Source organism: Chiloscyllium plagiosum, chromosome 3, assembly GCF_004010195.1.
Source record: "Chiloscyllium plagiosum isolate BGI_BamShark_2017 chromosome 3, ASM401019v2, whole genome shotgun sequence".
NCBI classification, from domain to species: Eukaryota; Metazoa; Chordata; class Chondrichthyes; order Orectolobiformes; family Hemiscylliidae; genus Chiloscyllium; species Chiloscyllium plagiosum.
The window spans coordinates 102424254-102441474 of NC_057712.1; the positions used below are offsets into that span (position 1 = coordinate 102424254).

The 17221-nt window shown below is 42.2% G+C and overlaps 1 protein-coding gene across 6 annotated transcripts in view; it reads right to left on the reverse strand.

Annotated features, from left to right (window-relative positions):
- Positions 1–17221, reverse strand: part of tbx18 (T-box transcription factor 18) — a 38827-nt gene that overhangs the window by 9464 nt on the left and 12142 nt on the right. For 2 of the 6 annotated variants that reach the window (XM_043686977.1, XM_043686976.1), the window contains exons 7-8: positions 13224–13318; positions 8775–11678 (exon numbers count right to left, since the gene is read on the reverse strand). In XM_043686977.1, the coding sequence (XP_043542912.1) occupies positions 10963–11678; positions 13224–13318 (811 nt within the window). In that variant the 3' untranslated portion in view covers positions 8775–10962. Of the gene's footprint in view, positions 1–8774; positions 11679–13223; positions 13319–17221 lie in introns of those variants that run through there. The other 4 variants (XR_006311225.1, XM_043686979.1, XM_043686978.1 and 1 more) reach the window with 4 other exon arrangements.

Sequence of the window (17221 nt, forward strand, 5' to 3'; positions counted from 1 at the left end):
CACAGTAAATTTCTGTACTTTGGAGTGCATTAATAACTAACATTGGAGGGTTGCCATGGCAGTTTGTGTGCAAGGACAGGGACTGAGGTCACAGACTGGACCAGGCTGCTTCTTGGCACTACTTGGTGTTCGCTTCACACTCACTCACTTTACATCTATCTTGATGCACAGAGCATCTCTACCTTTATCTGCACTGTTCCTTCAGCCTCAGTTGACATGATCAATGGTGTCCTGCTATTCCAATGGCTTGCTGTTCCACGCAGACACAAAGCTAAGCCAAGACACTGGTCATGTTGGTCAGCAGTATTCAGGCAAGGGAGCGTACACCTTGGGTATGGCATTTTGCTGCCTCAGTCTCACACCCGCACTGAGGATGGAACTCAGCTGGCATGGGCAGCAAGCAAACGGCCATGTCTCCATGTCAAGGGGACTGATCCTCAGTGAATTCCAGGGACAGACCTGTTACTCAGGGAGTCCTGGCACAGTAAGTCTAGTGAAGTCTAGTCACTATCAGTCTGCCACCTTCGATCTGGTGATTTGGCTGCTCTGGGCCATCAGGGTCAGGATCCTATCCTGATCGGGGCTGAGGAGCCAATTGGAGGGCACTCCACCACCTCTCTTGGCCCTTTCTGCCCAGTTTCCTCTTGGACTGAGAAAAAGGAACAGATTGATTGTGATCAAAGTGGCGACATGACTGTTAGTGCTATTGCAGGTCGGGGAAGATCAATGGGATACCATTGCAGTGCAGATGGCATGTGGAATTAATAGTGTGGAGGGATTGGAGAGGGGAGAGCAGGTGAGGAGAGATGTCACATGCAATAGTGAGAGGGGTAGAGCATAAGCCTTGGGAGGAGGTGAATAGAGTGAGCGTGGAGGCATTGAGAGACGATGATGGCACTTACCCTGTCAAAGCAAAAGTGGTCATTCGCCTTCTTCCTACGCTGTTCCGTATCTCTCCAGACATCTGGGACTACACTCACCCAAGTGGCAAGCTCAGATCAAACTGGAGGATGTCGGGTTGTGGGCTCCCCTCATGGTCCAGAGGAAGAGGCCAGCCCTCTGCTTCACCACCCCACCTATCAGGATCTCCAGGCACCAGTCGGCAAAATAGAGCAGCAACTTCCACTTGCCTGCCATATCCAGGGAAAACTGTTATACTCAGGGCGGGTCTGGACTGAGAGTGCTTGATTGGGTGCACTATGGTCTTTTAAAAATGGCGTTGACATTGGGGATCCTGTGGAATCCTAAGATATCCTGGCAGTGTTAAAATTGGGCTCGAACCATGGAACAGGATCACCATAGGAGTGTGTTGGGCAGCTAATGGGGTAAGTTTTGGATGTTAATGTGAGAAAATTGTTAGGGCTTGCAGAGGGAAACTTTCCATGAAACTCAATAAAATGGAGCCAAAGATGCAGCTCAAAAATGCAGAGGAGAAAGCCGTTCAGCCCATCGAGTCCATTCCAGCTCCCTGCAGGGCAGTTATTCACATTCCCAGCTCTGACTGTGCAAGCTTACTATTTTCTTTGGAAATAATTGATCAGCTTTTCTGCAGCCAACCTCTTAGATAATGAGGGCCATGTCATTATGATTTCCTTTCCCAAAACTCTGAGATTTTGAACAAATATTACTTACGCGTCTTCACTGTGCAAATATACAGAAGGCATTTCAAGAATAGGACAATATCAATGGGAAAAAGGAAGCCAGGGATTTAAAACAATCACAATTGATAAGGAAAACATTTTGGGAAAATGAATGGGGCTTCAGGCTGCCAGGTCCACTGAATTGGATGACCTGCATCCCAGGTTCTTAGAAGACATACCTGCATGGATAATGGAATTAATTTTCCAAGATTCTGGAAAATGTTACAGCAGATTGGGAAACTTTAAATATGACACCGATATTCAAGGAACTAGAGACCCAGAAACATGAGACTGTAGGACCTCTAACCTAACACACCAAAGGGAAAATGCTAGAATCTGTTGTTAAGAAGAGAGGAGCACAACGTTTAGAAATTAATAATTCAATTGGACAGAGTCAACATTATTCTGTGAAAGGGAATTCATGTTTGTCGAATGTATTCAAATCCTTTGAGCATGTAACTAGAAGGGTGAAAAAGCAGTCCAGGTGGTGTGTTTTGATTTCCAAAAAGGCATAAATGTTTCCGATCCAAGATAAGGAGCCATGCCATTTGGGAGGAATTTATTAGCGTGGATCGAGAGTTAGCTGACTAATAGGAAACAGAGTCAGGATAAATGGGTCATTTTCAACTTGGCAAACTGCAACTTGTGGAGTGCCACAGGGGTCAATGCTGGGCTCTCAACTATTTACACTCTGGAGTAATGACCTGAATGAGTGGACTGACTATCTTGCAGCCACATTTGCAGATGATATAAAGATAAGTCAGAAAGCAGGCTAAAATGAGTCTGTGAAAGCATATCGATAAGTCAAAAGTGTGAACAAAAACATGGCTGATGCAGTAATATGTGGGAAAATGTGAGATTGAAAGGAAGAAAAGAAAGGCAGAATATTATTGAGATGGAAAGAGACTGCAGCATGCTGTTGTAGAGAGGGATCTGGTGTGACCTTCTGTATGAATTACAAATGTTAGCTTACCGGTACAGCAAGTCATTAAAAAGCGAAGTGAAATGTTGGCCTTTGTTGCAAGGTGGACTGAGTGTAAAAGTAGGAGAGCTTACATCAGCTGAATGGGGCATTGCTGAAACCTCAACAAACATATTGTATCCAGTTTTGCCTCTTAAAGGAGGGTATACTGCATCAGAAACAGTTCGGAAAATATTTGCTGAGCTGAGACCACTCTTACAAGGATGTGTTGCTCAGGTTCGGCCTATAATCATTGGAATTTAGAAGACTGAGCATTAATTTATGGAAACATAAGCTATTCAGAGTGAGTTTAGCAGTATCGGTGCTGAATGGAAGGTTTTTATCATTGAGTAATCTAAAACTGGGAGGCAAAGTTTAAAAATAAGTGGTTTCAATTTAAGTCTGGTTTGAGGAAAAGAATTCTTCTCTCAAGAGAGTTATTAGTCTTTGAGATTCTCTTCCCAATAAAGCAGTGAAAATATTCAAGGTTAGGTTCGACAGATTTTTTGATCATCGTCTTGAGGCAAGGGTTTTGGGGATAGATCAGAAAATGGGTGAAGATAACAATCAGATTAACCATGATCTGATTTGATGGTACAGGACGGCTGACTGCTTGGATGGTCTAATTTGCTGCTTTTTTTAATGATCTTCGGATCTGAGCATCGATGACCTGTCCAATATATCCTGCCTACTGTTGTTGGAATTGCCTGCAGAAGGTTGCAATGACCAAGCCCCCTGGACCATTACCATTCATGTTGCAGATACTCCTGAAGTTCTGTTAGGGAAGAAACGCCCAGTGTGGGGACAGCAATAATCTTCAGGATACTGTATGGCTAGGAGGGGAATTTGCAGCTGGTGGTGTTGACATGTCTTTGCTGCTCTAGATGGGATCTGTAAAGTACTTTTGCAGGAACCTTGGTGAGGGGATGTTCCGCACCTTACAGATAGTGCACTGTTTCACAGTACAGCCACCGGGGCGATAGCAAAAGTTTTACTTGGTGAATGGAACATCAATGAAGAGGGCTGCTTTCGGACTGCATGGTGGTGGGCTCCTTGAGTCGTTTTTGAGCTGCAGTCATTCGAACAATATTGCGAGGAGTTCGCCTGGACCTGTGCTTTTGTTTTTGCCGCTGTTTACCTATTATTTACTTATCTATGCTACTCAACTCTGTGATCTGTTTGTATTGCTCACAAGACAAAGCTTCTCACTGTGTCTCGGGTACATGTGACAATAAATTCAATTCAATTATTTATTTATTCATGGGATGGGGACATGGTTAGCAAAACTAGCGTTTGTATCCATCCCTAATTGCCCTCAAGGTCAGTGGCTAGGTTTGATTTCAGGGGGTACTTAAGACTCAACAATACTGCAGTGGGTCGGGAATGATATGTTTTATTCACTAAAAGGCATTAGTGAACGAGAAGGGCTTTTACAACACTTTATGCTGGCTTCACGTTCACACTACCATTTCTATTTGCAATTAAATTAATTGAACTTAAATTTCACCATCCCACGGTGGGATTTAAAGTCTACCCCCAAAGCATTAGCCCGCGCCTCTAGATTCATAGTCCAGTGACATTTGCACAACCCATCACTTTCCCCAAAATGGATCATATTCTATTACACTGTGCCCTGTGATGGTGGAACATTTTTGTGAGTCAGAACGTGAGTTACTCTGACAGAATTCCCACTTTATGACTTGGTCCAAATCACACTGTAAATGTGTGGTTAGTTTAGTTACATTTGCAGTAACTCCCAGGGTGGTGACAGTGGGGGGCTTCTGTTAATTGCATTACGTCGAAGGATGATGGTTCTACTCTCTGAAATGATCAGTGACTGGCATCGGTGCAATGGGAATGTTATCTGCCCCCTGTCAGCCAAATCCTGCATATTGTCTAATCTTGCCGTACACCGCAAAGATTGTTTCAGTATCTGAGGTATTGCACTGTTTGTCAAAGTAGATTATGTAAAACGTTTCCCAAAATGTTCATGGACTTGATTTCAAGGAGGACACAAGCTTATGTTCTACAGGCAAGATGGGCTGGAGTTGACAGAATTATTCTTGCATTCATATGTGCCATTGGTGCACAGTCCAGCTCTCACGGTGACAACAAAGCCAGAAACAGCTGGTGAAACTCAACACGTCTGACAGCATCTGTGGGAAGAAAACAGAGTTAATATTTCAAGTCAGGTGACTCTTCATCAGAACTGACATGGGGTGATGACCTCTTCTGGATGCTCGGACTTTGTTGTCAGACCCTCAGTGCCGTGGTTTATACAAAGCCCTTCTGGCACAGGTTCTGGAATGGGATGTCCTTGGCAATGCTGGCTTTTTGAGATTAGCTGATAACGCATAAGAAGTGCTCAACATCTTCCACTCTGTCCCTCAGCATGTATGAGAAATGGAGTGTTGGGGGGATCACCTGAGCAATGAGAAGTGATTTGTTTTGGCAACAGTTATGGGCAGGTTGGCTTTCTTGCATAAAAATGGAGAGGTGGAGTATATTGCAAATCTGGTGCAGAGCAGGTATTGACAGACATTTGTAAATCCCAGAGCATCCAGAACAACAGTGCTCGGTTAATGTTCGGCATGGCGGTGATGAACATCAAAGGGTTTTCCATCTGGATCACATACTAAGGACACCAGAGTTGCTAAGTGATGGGGTGGATTTCCATTGTTGGGTGGAGTGTTAAACATGACGGTGCCTATTACATATAACCTGGCTTGACGCTGTTCTGCACGTTGAAGGCTCCTGTTTCAGATTTCCCAGTCAAGGAACTTGCAATTAAAGATGAATTGCAGAATTGGGATAAGATTCCTGGGACATCCAAGTGCATTAAAACAATCCACAGAGATACATGATTGACTGAGTAAAATGCTCTTTGGTCTGAATAATGAATGTCATGAAAAAGTCTGGGTATTATGTTGAATATCTATCTTGATTTTGTTTTGCAACAAAGATGTAGCAAAGATTCCTCTGAAAAGGGTAATTACTGCACTGTGTCACTGGGAAAATGGCTTCAGCCAGAGAAAGCAGGCAGTTTAATAGAATACAGGATTTTCCCTGCTGCAGACTCGAGGGAAATACCGGAACAGCATCACTTTTGAAGATAGTTACAATGGGTGGCATGAGTGAATTCAGGTTGGGATGAGGATATTGCATCTTCATGGGAGGGAAAGTGCATCATCTTTAAACACCTCAACAGGGAGCCATTGGGATCACTGCTTTGTTGTTTATCATGTATAACATTCCAGGCTCTCAACCTGGTCTCCCGGGGGTGTGTCGATCAGTCTCTCCATGGTGTGTCAGTCAGTCTCTTCATGGTATGTCGGTCAGTCTCTCCGTGGTGTGTCGGTCAGTCTCTGAGCGGTGTGTCAGTCAGTCTCTCGGCGGTGTGTCAGACAGTCTCTCGGCGGTGTGTCAATCAGTCTCTCAGCAGTTTGTCAGTCAGTCTCTCCGTGGTGTGTCAGTCAGTCTCTCGGCGGTGTGTCAGTCAGTCTCTCCGTGGTGTGTCAGTCAGTCTCTCGGCAGTGTGTCAGTCAGTCTCTCGGCGATGTGTCAGTAAGTCTCTCGGCGGTGTGTCAGTCAGTGTCTCGGTGGTGTGTCAGTCAGTCTTCAGCAGTGTGTCAGTCAGTCTCTCCGTGGTGTGTCAGTCAGTCTCTCGGCAGTGTGTCAGTCAGTCTCTCGGCGGTGTGTCAGTCAGTCTCTTGGTGGTGTGTTGGTCTGTCTCTTGGTGGTGTGTCAGTCAGTCTCATGGTGGTGTGTCGGTCAGTCTCTCCATGGTGTGTCAGTCAGTCTCTCGGCAGTGTGTCGGTCGATCCCTCAGTGGTGTGTTGGTCAGTCTCTCAGCGGTGTGTCGGTCAGTCTCTATTGGCCGTTAATTGCGATAACTCTGCTTGGCCTGTGAATACATCCTCCCCGTACCTGCTCCTGAGGCCCCGGGGCAGATTGGCATGGCAGTAGTTTCAGTGTTGGTGAGCCTCTGGCTGGTGCATTGAGGACAGACCACAGCGTGTGATATGCGGGGGACTCATCAAAAACTATTACCCTTTTAACTTATTCCTCTATTTTCCTGGTTTAATATATAAAAGTCTTTAGTGTAAGCTATTTATTTTTCTCCTGTTCTATGAAGTAATGCTTAACTTTTTCACTCTTGCTTCTGTTCCTACTTGGGCTGAGCATTTTCTGTACCTGAGATGGCGCTATGTGGACTGGGATTAGAACCTTTATACTGTACTCATGTACTCATGACAAAAAAAATCTAAAAATCTCAATCTAACAATCTGAACATCTATAACTCTGTGGTGACTGTGCCATCGGTGTTGGTGCAGTCATATCTTCCAGCTCAGGCTCCTGGGTGACAGTCTGCAGAGTATCAGCTGCCACACTGGATTCAGGATTGAAAATGTATTCCCCTTTTTTCCCACACTGATCGATAGCACTGTTATCCTTCATGAAGGAAAACAACCTGTGGCTGAAGTGAATGTTGGTCTTTTGATCATGGTCTGTAGATCATCCTGGTGACTTCCAAAAGGCCCTGGCAATCAACATAACGTTGCATTTCTCTGGCTCACCCTCCTGGTTCACATTATCTTCCTGCTTTACCTTTCAGCATCAGCATTGATCTGCCAAGTGCTGCCTTCTTGACTTGCAGTCTTGGAGTACTCATTGAGCGGATTAGGCTGTTTCTTTTTTTACCCTTGGTGGGCCCATCCTTCAGCATCATTTTAACTGACCCAGTCTTGGTGACAACAATGCTCAAACCTATTGGTCTGTACGAAGGACGTCAGGACAGCTGACTTCAGTTGATCAAATGGTCATGGAATTGAGTTTGACGCGTGGAGGTTTTTCAGAAAGTTAATCAGGTACACTCCGAAATCCTCCCTTCAGTCCAGCTGTTTCAGAACTGATATACACTTCCTTTTGAAATTTCAGCATTCTGATGTCTTGTGGGTGATTCATCGCCGATAGAACTGTCTGGCAGGTATCAGACCCCAAACGGATCAGGTGATAAAGACATCACTTCGATATCTGGTCCAAAAGTGGTCATAATTCAGGAGCTGCCAATGCTCTCAGATTCCCCTGTGTACTTTTGTACCAGTCCCTCTGTCAGAAATGGGTGGGGATACTTGTCATACTGAAGCCATGCTGCAAGGGTATGAAAGAATTTTCTTATGAGAAGAGCTTGAGTAAATGGGGCCTGCACTCTTTGGAGTTCAGACAAGTAACAGATGACCTTAATAAAACAAGCAAGATTGATAGGGAACATGATAGGGGAGAGGTGGACAGGTTGCGACCCCTTGTGGGATAGTCTAGAACTAGAAGGCATCACCTTGGAATAAAGGGTCACCCAGTTCGGACAGAGATGAAGAGGATGTCTCTCAAAGTATGGTAGAATTCTTTGTCACAAAGTCTGGTTGTAGAGGCTGGGTCATTAAGTATATACTAGGCTGGGAAAGACAGATTTCTAATCAGTAAATGAAACAGGTAATGGGGAAAAGACAGGATGTGGAGTTAAGGATTATCAGATCAGCTATGATCTTATTGGTAATAGAACAGGCTTGATGGGCTGAATGGGCTCCTTGTGCTCTTACACCTTTTGGTCGATCCTCTTTTGGTATAACAGTGAAGACTTCATCAAAGTTGGACAAGAAGCTTTCCTTAATATCTTCATTGGACTCAATGTTTAGTTCACAAACACTGATGATGCTGGGTTACTGATTATGGCTGAGACTGGGAATGGGGGGAGGAATGGGTTCGCTTATCCAACATTTATCTGGAAATGCATCCAAGATCCTATTCCAAAGCCCAAACCAACTCTGAGAGCCAATGTTAGTCTTTTCCAGTTAAGAGTGAATTATCTCTCTGCTTGTTCTCAGGAAGGTGGCTTCCAGTGCTGGTCCTGATTTCAGGCTGGAGTGACCCAGAAAGGAGCATTCCAACTGTATCATTTCAGCCATCAATAACGGTATTGCTTTTCTCTATATCTGCACAACAGTATGTGATACTTTTAATACTTCTGCATTGCGTCCTCTATGATATTTTATCTACCTGAAAAAATGAGCTGAGAATAAACACATAACTCAGGCAATTAGAATTTCCATAAACCTATTAGTTCATGTTTTGAAATGTGTGACTTTAAAAGAAAGCTCTTTTGGCACACACTTAGATAAAGTCTACTTTTTTTATTGCCAGTAAAATTCAGCAGTTACATATTTACACATTTAAACAATTTGAAAGCACAGGTTTCAAAATATTTTTATCAGAGCTACTCATGTACATAAGGCTTGATAATTTAGATACACTTCCTCACAATTAAGTAACAAAAGGTGACGAGAATCTTTGGCACTTACGGTGTGGTGCAGTTCAAAGAGGGACTGAGAAAGCTGTAGTCCTTGTGGTAATGTTCCCTATGGATAAGAACATAATCTTACCCGGGTTGCAAAGTCAAAACCACACTGCTTTCACGGTTGGGTTCTAGTTATCTTATAATGCAACATTTCAGCTGGAAGAGTTGCTTCAGTGATCAGAACTTATATATTGCCCAAAGCAAACATAGCAGGCAAAACCAGCTAGAAAGATATCTCAATGGTATTGTTTAAGTAACCCCAAGATACTTGGGAATAAAAAAAACTCCCCAATCGGGAAACATGTTGCAGATAAACACTTTGTGATTTATCAGTTGTTATATTCAATTCAAGTGCTTCTATTTCTGAAAGGCATTCCTTTTCCAGGCACTTAGGCAGTACTTACTAAGACATTGGTGTTTTGCTCAGAATCTATTTTTACTTTAACAACATCTTGCAGAGGCACGATCACTTTATGTAGAGCAGTCAGTGCTTTGGTCTGGAACAGCCTGAACAAAATATATCAATACTTAATTACAGATAATACTTTTTACTTATGAATATATTTGAAGAGGGTCTCTAGGCGAGACATTATTTTTTCTTTGAATCCATACTGGTTTCTGTTATTCTACTCGATAAGAGAGAGTATTTTGTGTCAATATCAATACAATATTGTTTGTTTATCTGTGACTGATGACTCCCAATCATCAGTGTTTCATGAGAAGCACTCGTTTTTGGAATTACGTAGCGATGTTGTGCATATCCAATAAGACTAATTGGTGAATGAATCTTCCAGATGCAGAAGGCAAATGATAACTCTTTGTATACTTATGCATGTGGACTATAGATCCACTCCACAATTTGTGTGAGTGTTTTACTATAGAAACCATAGGAAATATTGTCTTGTAAATTATGGCTTGATTCTGTGATTACCCCAAAGCCAACATCAAAGCACAGTATACTGGAGAAAAGAGCAACGGTTTTGTACACGTTCATCCTGATGTGATCACCTTTTCTATTGGTTTAGAATGTGGTATACTTTAAAAACAAAATATTATGCTGAAATTATGAAGAGGAGGGAGATTAATCTACAATATTATTTTAACTGGGTTGACAGAAGTGCATTGAACTGCAAAGGTTAGAATAAGAATCTTGGGCATTCAATGGTTTATGCTGTGTTTGCAGCTTTAGCAGGGTGCAAGTGGGGATGCGATAACCAGTTCGTGAAAAGTGAAAAAAAAATGGGTTATATATGTTTGGCTAATACGCTTAATCTCTAGACAAGTGATCCATTAGTGTGGAAAGTGCAGTTGTGCAGCCATCAGGTACAGACAGGAGCAGCCTTATCTGTGGTGGTACCCTGGTCATTGACAATCAATTAACACCCAGTACTGAGACTCATATTTAAAGGAAGACTGTTTGACCAGGACCAAAAAAGGAATATGTCATTATGTGTCCAAAATCTTAGGACAGTAAAAGAGAAAGCTAGAGGCAGGAAGAATAATTCCAAAGGATCGTGTTTAAGGAGTTCATGTGAGGTTACTTGTTGAAACAGTCATTACTCTAAGGCAAGTCTTTGAATCCAAAAGTCTTGATTAAATTCACATTGCAATCAAGTCCACTGACTATCTGCTAAAATTATGAAAGCGAGCACCATTATAAATGAGACGTTATCAATGACCAATGTTTTTTTTTAAACAGTTGACCCTCTTCTCCACTTCTTGCAGGAATTGCTTTGAAGTTCTTGTGAGACGACAGCTGGAGCTTCGCATCCTCTGACGTGCCATAACTGCTGAAAGAACAAATACTGCGGCCGCAAGAACCTTCCTACGCTGCCGCCAAATGGAACGTCCAAACGTGTTCCAGTCTCCGGCATATTCAGTCCAATCCCAACCAGTGCCACAACCAAGGAGCATATTTGATAGCGGTGACCAGGTTGATAAAAAGGAGGATCTCCACCAATATGTTGTAACATAAAGGCACACATCTTCACTCAAGTCCAACTATTTTGTCAAACTAAATGCGCTGGTATCTGGGATGGTGAGACTGTCAAGCTCCCCAATGGCCGTGTGTCAAACATGCTCTGCTGGCTGCCATTAAGCAGAGGTACTCCCTCCATGGTGGGCAAAATCTGGCGATCAGTCATGGTACCACTGGGGGATGAGCCCAGAAAACCTCCTTGAGAAGAAATTATTTTCTCAGGGCTGGCTGCCAGTCTAGGGGAGGTGGAGAAGTTATATCCATATAAGCCGTACGGGCTGTGTAATCTAAAAGTACTGTAGGAGCTCTGGTGTGTCTGACTGGCACTGAAGGCATTATTTGATGGTGAAGGCATGATGTACTGGAGCTGAGGAGATGATATCCCAGAGATTGGCACAGGTAAGCCAGCCTGATGGCAGCTGAAGGCCTCACTCTCATTGTTGGATATGGACATGTTCCCACTTGCTGTGTTCGTTACTCCAATGTAAGAAGAGCTCCTCTGAGAGGCAAAGGTTTCACTGCTCGGGTTGGTCAGGCGGTTGTAGGTATCAGCAAGACTACTGCTGTACCTGTTAAAGGTCAGGCCTGTGCGGTTGCAGGTGGTGAAGTCAGCGGGGCTCAGGTTGCACAGTTGGCTGCTGTTTGGTGCCAGGTGGAAAGCTGGGGAGGAACAGGAAGAGCCAGGCAGAAGATGTGTAGGCGCACCATTTCCTGGGCTTTGGTGGGCACTTGAAGATACTGTGCCACCTGTGAAGAAAAACACAGTCTCTTGACAAACTTTGTTGTTGCAAATGTCGTCCATTCACTTGACCATATCTGTCACTGGATAGGACAGCATTTCTGTGTATAACATTGGCCGGCTTAACAACATCCAAATGAAAGTAACAAACATTTTCCATTGTAAACTGTTTCCTGTCAATACTTGGGATACACGTTGAATGATTCCATGTTCCGATAAGGCTGTTTTCAGCCTTAGACTGATGTAGCACACACAATGCCAATGAGTATTGTAAAGAGGCACATTATACACTCAACAGGTCAGTACATTTATGAGTCAATCAAGCCTGAAAGGTGTCCAGGTGCATCCCTAATATTTTGCAATAGGCGATGCTGCCAGACCTGCTGAGTTTTCCCAGCAATCTCAGGTATTGTTTCTGATTTTCAGCATCAGCATTTTTTCTTTGTTTACTATGCTGACTCTGTGTTCAGCTTCATACATGAAAATGATCACTTTAAAGTTTTGGAGCGTTACTTCAGCAAGAGTCAATGAGTTCAGGAAGCAAGGAAAATTGTCAAAAGATATATTGATGTCCAGAACACTGCTATGCTTCAGTGTTGCGTTAAAGGGACCACAGAATAATGTTATTACGTTAATGTTATCAAGTATTTTCATTTCTTTCGAATCTCCCACTGTCAATGTTTAATGTATTCCAGGTCTGGGACAAAATCAGAGTGGTCACATATAATTTGGGTCCCCTAGCCACACCCATATTAAGTTCAAATATTTGCAAAGTTGCACATGCATTGAAAATTCAGTGTGCTGGAATTTACACACAAAGCATCAGTTTTACATGATCTGATTTTGCAGTCAGACCTTTGCTATTGATGTCACAGCAGACAGCTTAACATTCTGAGAGAAGGCTATATTCTCAATCACAATCACAAAGGCCAACCTCCTATCTATAGAATCAATCTACCAGGCCCGCTGTCAAAGGAAATGCCACCAGCATTCTTAAAGATCCATCCCACACTGGCAGGTCTGCAATCTCTACCATCGGGGAGAAGGTACAGAACCTGAACACATGCACCAGCCAGTTTTGTAACAGTTTCTACCCTACTGATGTTAGAATACTCAATATACTCACAAACTCTTAACATTCACCTGTACCTGTGTTTTTGTTTTTGCCGCTGTTTACCTATTATTTACTTATCTATGCTACTTAACTCTGTGATCTGCCTGTATTGCTCACAAGACAAAGCTTTTCACTGTGCCTTGGTACATGTGATAACAAATTCAATTCAATTCAATACTCTGATCTTATGCTTAACCTCCACAACCACCTGATGAAGGAATGGCACTCCGAAAGCTTCCAATTAAATCTGTTCATTAAAATACTGGCCTGACAAACAAATCTTTTTGATCTTTGTTTACTTTGCCAACATCCGTTTACTTAGTATAAAGCCATGAAATATAAACTAAAAAGAAATTTCCCACTTATTTTTCCCTTGCCGTCCACCCTGCCTGATGCTCTAACAAAAGCAATGGTTTCAACAACAAAGAAAAAGCAATACCTTGTTTGTGAATCCCAGGGATATCTTCAAAGCTGAGGGTCCGCAAAGAGGGTCTCCAGAATGCATAGGATTCCACAATCGCCTCTAGACCCATTCTATATCAAGAAAATTATACTTCATAAATCACGTCATCTTTCAGTTATAAGCTATCTTCATCAATGGAAATACGTTTTGACAAAAACAGGGTATTGCAGTACATCAATCTGGAATAATGTAGTCTGCAATTATTTTGAAATGTCCACAGTAATTGCGAATATCTGAATATCGGTCATATTATATTCAGTAATATAGAGCATATGATTACAATGAGATGTAATGATTACAATGATTACTATAGAGTAGAGCTGTGTTTAGCACAGAGCCCAACACTTACGCCAACTGAATAGAATTCCAGTTGATTCAGTGGAAGATGGGTTAATCAGCAATGACATGATAAAGTGAAGATAACAATTGTTCATTCGATCTTTGTATGCCAAGTTGTTTTCAACTTTACAAATAGGCACAGGTTGTCTGAGAAAATAAATCACATTAGTAAATTTCTAATGTTAAATATGGCGCGGTAAAATAACAAGAGAGTTCTCTCATTAATCAATCAATCAATTTAATTTCTGTTTTTGCTCACAGAATTGCTCTGCTTGAAGGGCTGTTTGCTATAATTATTGGGATTTTTTCTGGTGTTACTGGACAATTCACAAGTGCATTTACGAGAGAATATCACGGCAAAAATGAAAGTACTGGAAAAATTCAGATCTGACAGAATTTTGTTATTGACACTCACTCTGGTCAATGCTTTGTTTCTTTACTGCAAATTAGCATTTGCTTTGCCTTGTGTTCCATCACGTCTCTGTTACTTAACCTCTCCCAGCCTGTAATCTACCTTTCCTTCAATTCCTCCATCTTGCCATTTTCAAAAGTAAAAAGTACGTCACATTTATACCTGCCCTCAGTTTTGAAGAGGAGTTGTATCTGAGTCAAAATGTTAACTCTGTTTCTGTCCTGACTGATAAACCCATCATGTTGCATTCTTTTTCCCAAACCTCTTGCTTTACTTGCAGATTTTCAACATTCTCCAAGTTGTTAAATTAATGTTTGGCCTGAACCAAGTTTTGCAATACTTACTGTTTTGTGAACATCTTTAAAAAAGTCTTATTCTTCAATGATTTTGTTTGACACTGGAGTGATCTTTGATGTAGAATGCAACATTATTCCATGTTTGTATGTTCATAACAATGATGAATATGTTTTGAATATGCTATTACCATTTCATCCAAATTTGAATGAAGTCATTGAAATTAAATAATCATATATTTCCAGCCAATGTGTGGATACAATCCAGCCTTTGGGACAACATGTCTGTCTATCTAAATAATAGAGTGGAACAGAATTACTTGACATTTGCTTTCCTGAATTTGAAATCAAATCGAATCATTTTTAATTTTTTTCCATTCAATGCCAGTAATTTCATCTCCATCCGGAATCCTTGCTGTAGTGTGAGACGAATGGTTTAAACATCACAGTGAGAATAATTGCCACATTGTTTCACAAGGAAACTGCTCAGTCAAACACTGGATTTCAAAAAGAAGTTTCTAGTTGGTGTTGGCTGATTAAGTGTTTCGCTGATAGAAGTGGGGGCGCAACACTGATACATATGATATCTGTTGGAGCCAGTCGTGGACCTTGGAAAATAACTACAATGAAGCTGGCGGAAAGATCAAGAATTATGCCAATCATAAGACAAATGTTCAACAGCAAACATTTAGTAGTTTTTTTTGTCATTTAAGAGTTTTGTAGCCAAAGGATATTAGCAGAATTTCATTTTTCCCAGACCTATCCCTGATATTTCTGTACTTGAGTGTTAGAACAAATGCATACTTCCTTCCTTTCATTAATTTTGCAGCTAAAATGCACTTTTAGCACAGTTAACATTGGTTCACATTTGTAAACACCAGGCATGATCGCATTTGAAAGCTTAGCAGTACCTTAACAATGCACACTGTCATTAATGCACAGATTGCCATGATGGAAAAACACTCCTTCAACTTCATTTGGACTACCTTCATGAAAATGGCCTTCGTAATTTGCACAAAGTCAGTGTTTTTCCACATTAATTGTCCATAAACCTTGCCACTGAAGGTTAATTTTGGCATTTAACAGTGCAGTTATAGTTTCAGTGGTAGAATACATATTACTGACTGCCAACCAACCTTTCCTGCCCAAGTGGGTAGGCAATGGCATAATAATCTTGTCACTGAGCTATTAAACCAGTAACCCAGTCTAATGTTCTGTGGTTAGGTGGTTCAAATTCTGCTTTGCTAGATGGTGACATTCAAATTCAATAAAAATCCAGAATGAAATAGCAGGCTAAATGCAGTCATTGTTGATTGTCACATGAACCTAACTGGTGCCCTTTGAGGAAGGAAATCTGCTTGCTGGCTGACATGAGATTTCAGACACACTGACATGGTTGTAATGTAACTACCAGCTAGACCATAAATGCTGGCCTCACCTGCAATGCCCACAACCCATGTATGAATGAAAGAACTGGTAAACGTGTGAAGCCTCACCCTTTTAAGGTGTGTAATTGTCTTAGGTGATTGTAAGAATATCAAATGTGACTGTCTTCTTATTTTCTCTCTGTCTCTCTCTCTCTCTTTCAGAATCCAACCATTTTCTCTCTTTATTCGCAAACCTACAGGCACGCAGATGAGGAACAGGAATATTTTGTTCAGCCTCCTCCGTTCAATAATATCATGCCTGATCTGATTGTGGCCTCAAAGCCACATTCGCCAAAGCAACCTCGACAGCACCTTCCAAACCCGTGACCAGTTCCATCCAGAAGGACAAGGACAGCAGCTACAAGGGAACATCACCACCTGCTGGCTCACCTCCAAGCCACTCACCAAACCAACCAGTGAGTCCCACGTCCCATGACTGAAATTTAAAAAAAAAACTTGGAAATAAAATAGCATTCCTTTGGTGTCACTAGGTCAAAATCCTGGAATTCGCATGTTACCAGCATTGTCGATCGTCCTACAGAACACAAACTTCAGCGTTTCAGGAAGACAACTGACCCCACTACCTTCTCAAGGGCAACTAGGGATGAGCAATAAATGTGGGCCCAACCAGCGATGCCCACGTCCCATCAGTGAATAAAAAAAACTCTCATCTACTCCCAAAAGAATTGACTCTTTCTGTACCTGATACAATATTTAATTAACTCTAAAATACCTAGCTTCTCAGCCCTTCCTCCTTGTTTGTTTCTCAATCCTTCAATCTTGATGGTTGAGGTACCCTTCAACCCATTGCTCACTAAATACAACTATCAGCTTGCACGCAGGACATTAGTGGACAAAGAAATGCAAAGCCCAAGTATACAAAAGTAAGCTGATGGCTGTGAGAGGTCTGCTTCACCAACATCTGGACCATCTCTTTCAGTTGAAATCTTTCCCAAAATGCCCATTAATTTTGAGGCAGAATGTTCCAGATGGTGACTGTTCCCAGCCCAACAACCAAAGTGTCAGCAAGAAATGCATCCCCTGTCCTGTCGGCAGCCCTGCAGCTACTTAGCACTTGATTGGCTGGAAGCATGATTTCTGCCTTTTACTCCCTTCCTGATGAAGGGCTGTTGCCCAAAATGTCGATTTTCCTGCTCCTCAGATGCTGCCTGACCTGCTGTGCGTTTCCAGCACCACTCTAATCTAGACTTTGATTTCCAGCATCTGCAGTATCCACTTCTGCCGTCAGAGTACTGATGGCTGTGTAGTCTCAACAGTGCCACTGGCAGGAGTGGCCACTATTGGAACTACAAGCCATCTCCAAATTCTAAGAGCCAGAGCCAACACAGCCAGGTAGTGATGTGGTCTTGGGGCAGGAATAGGAAGAGTGGGGAGTCAGAGAAAAGAGGGATTGGTATCAAAAGGATAAAGTTAAGCAGTGAAGAACACAGAATGTAAGGGGGAAAAGTGACAGGCTTTGAGAGAGTGGCCAGACTGAAAAGG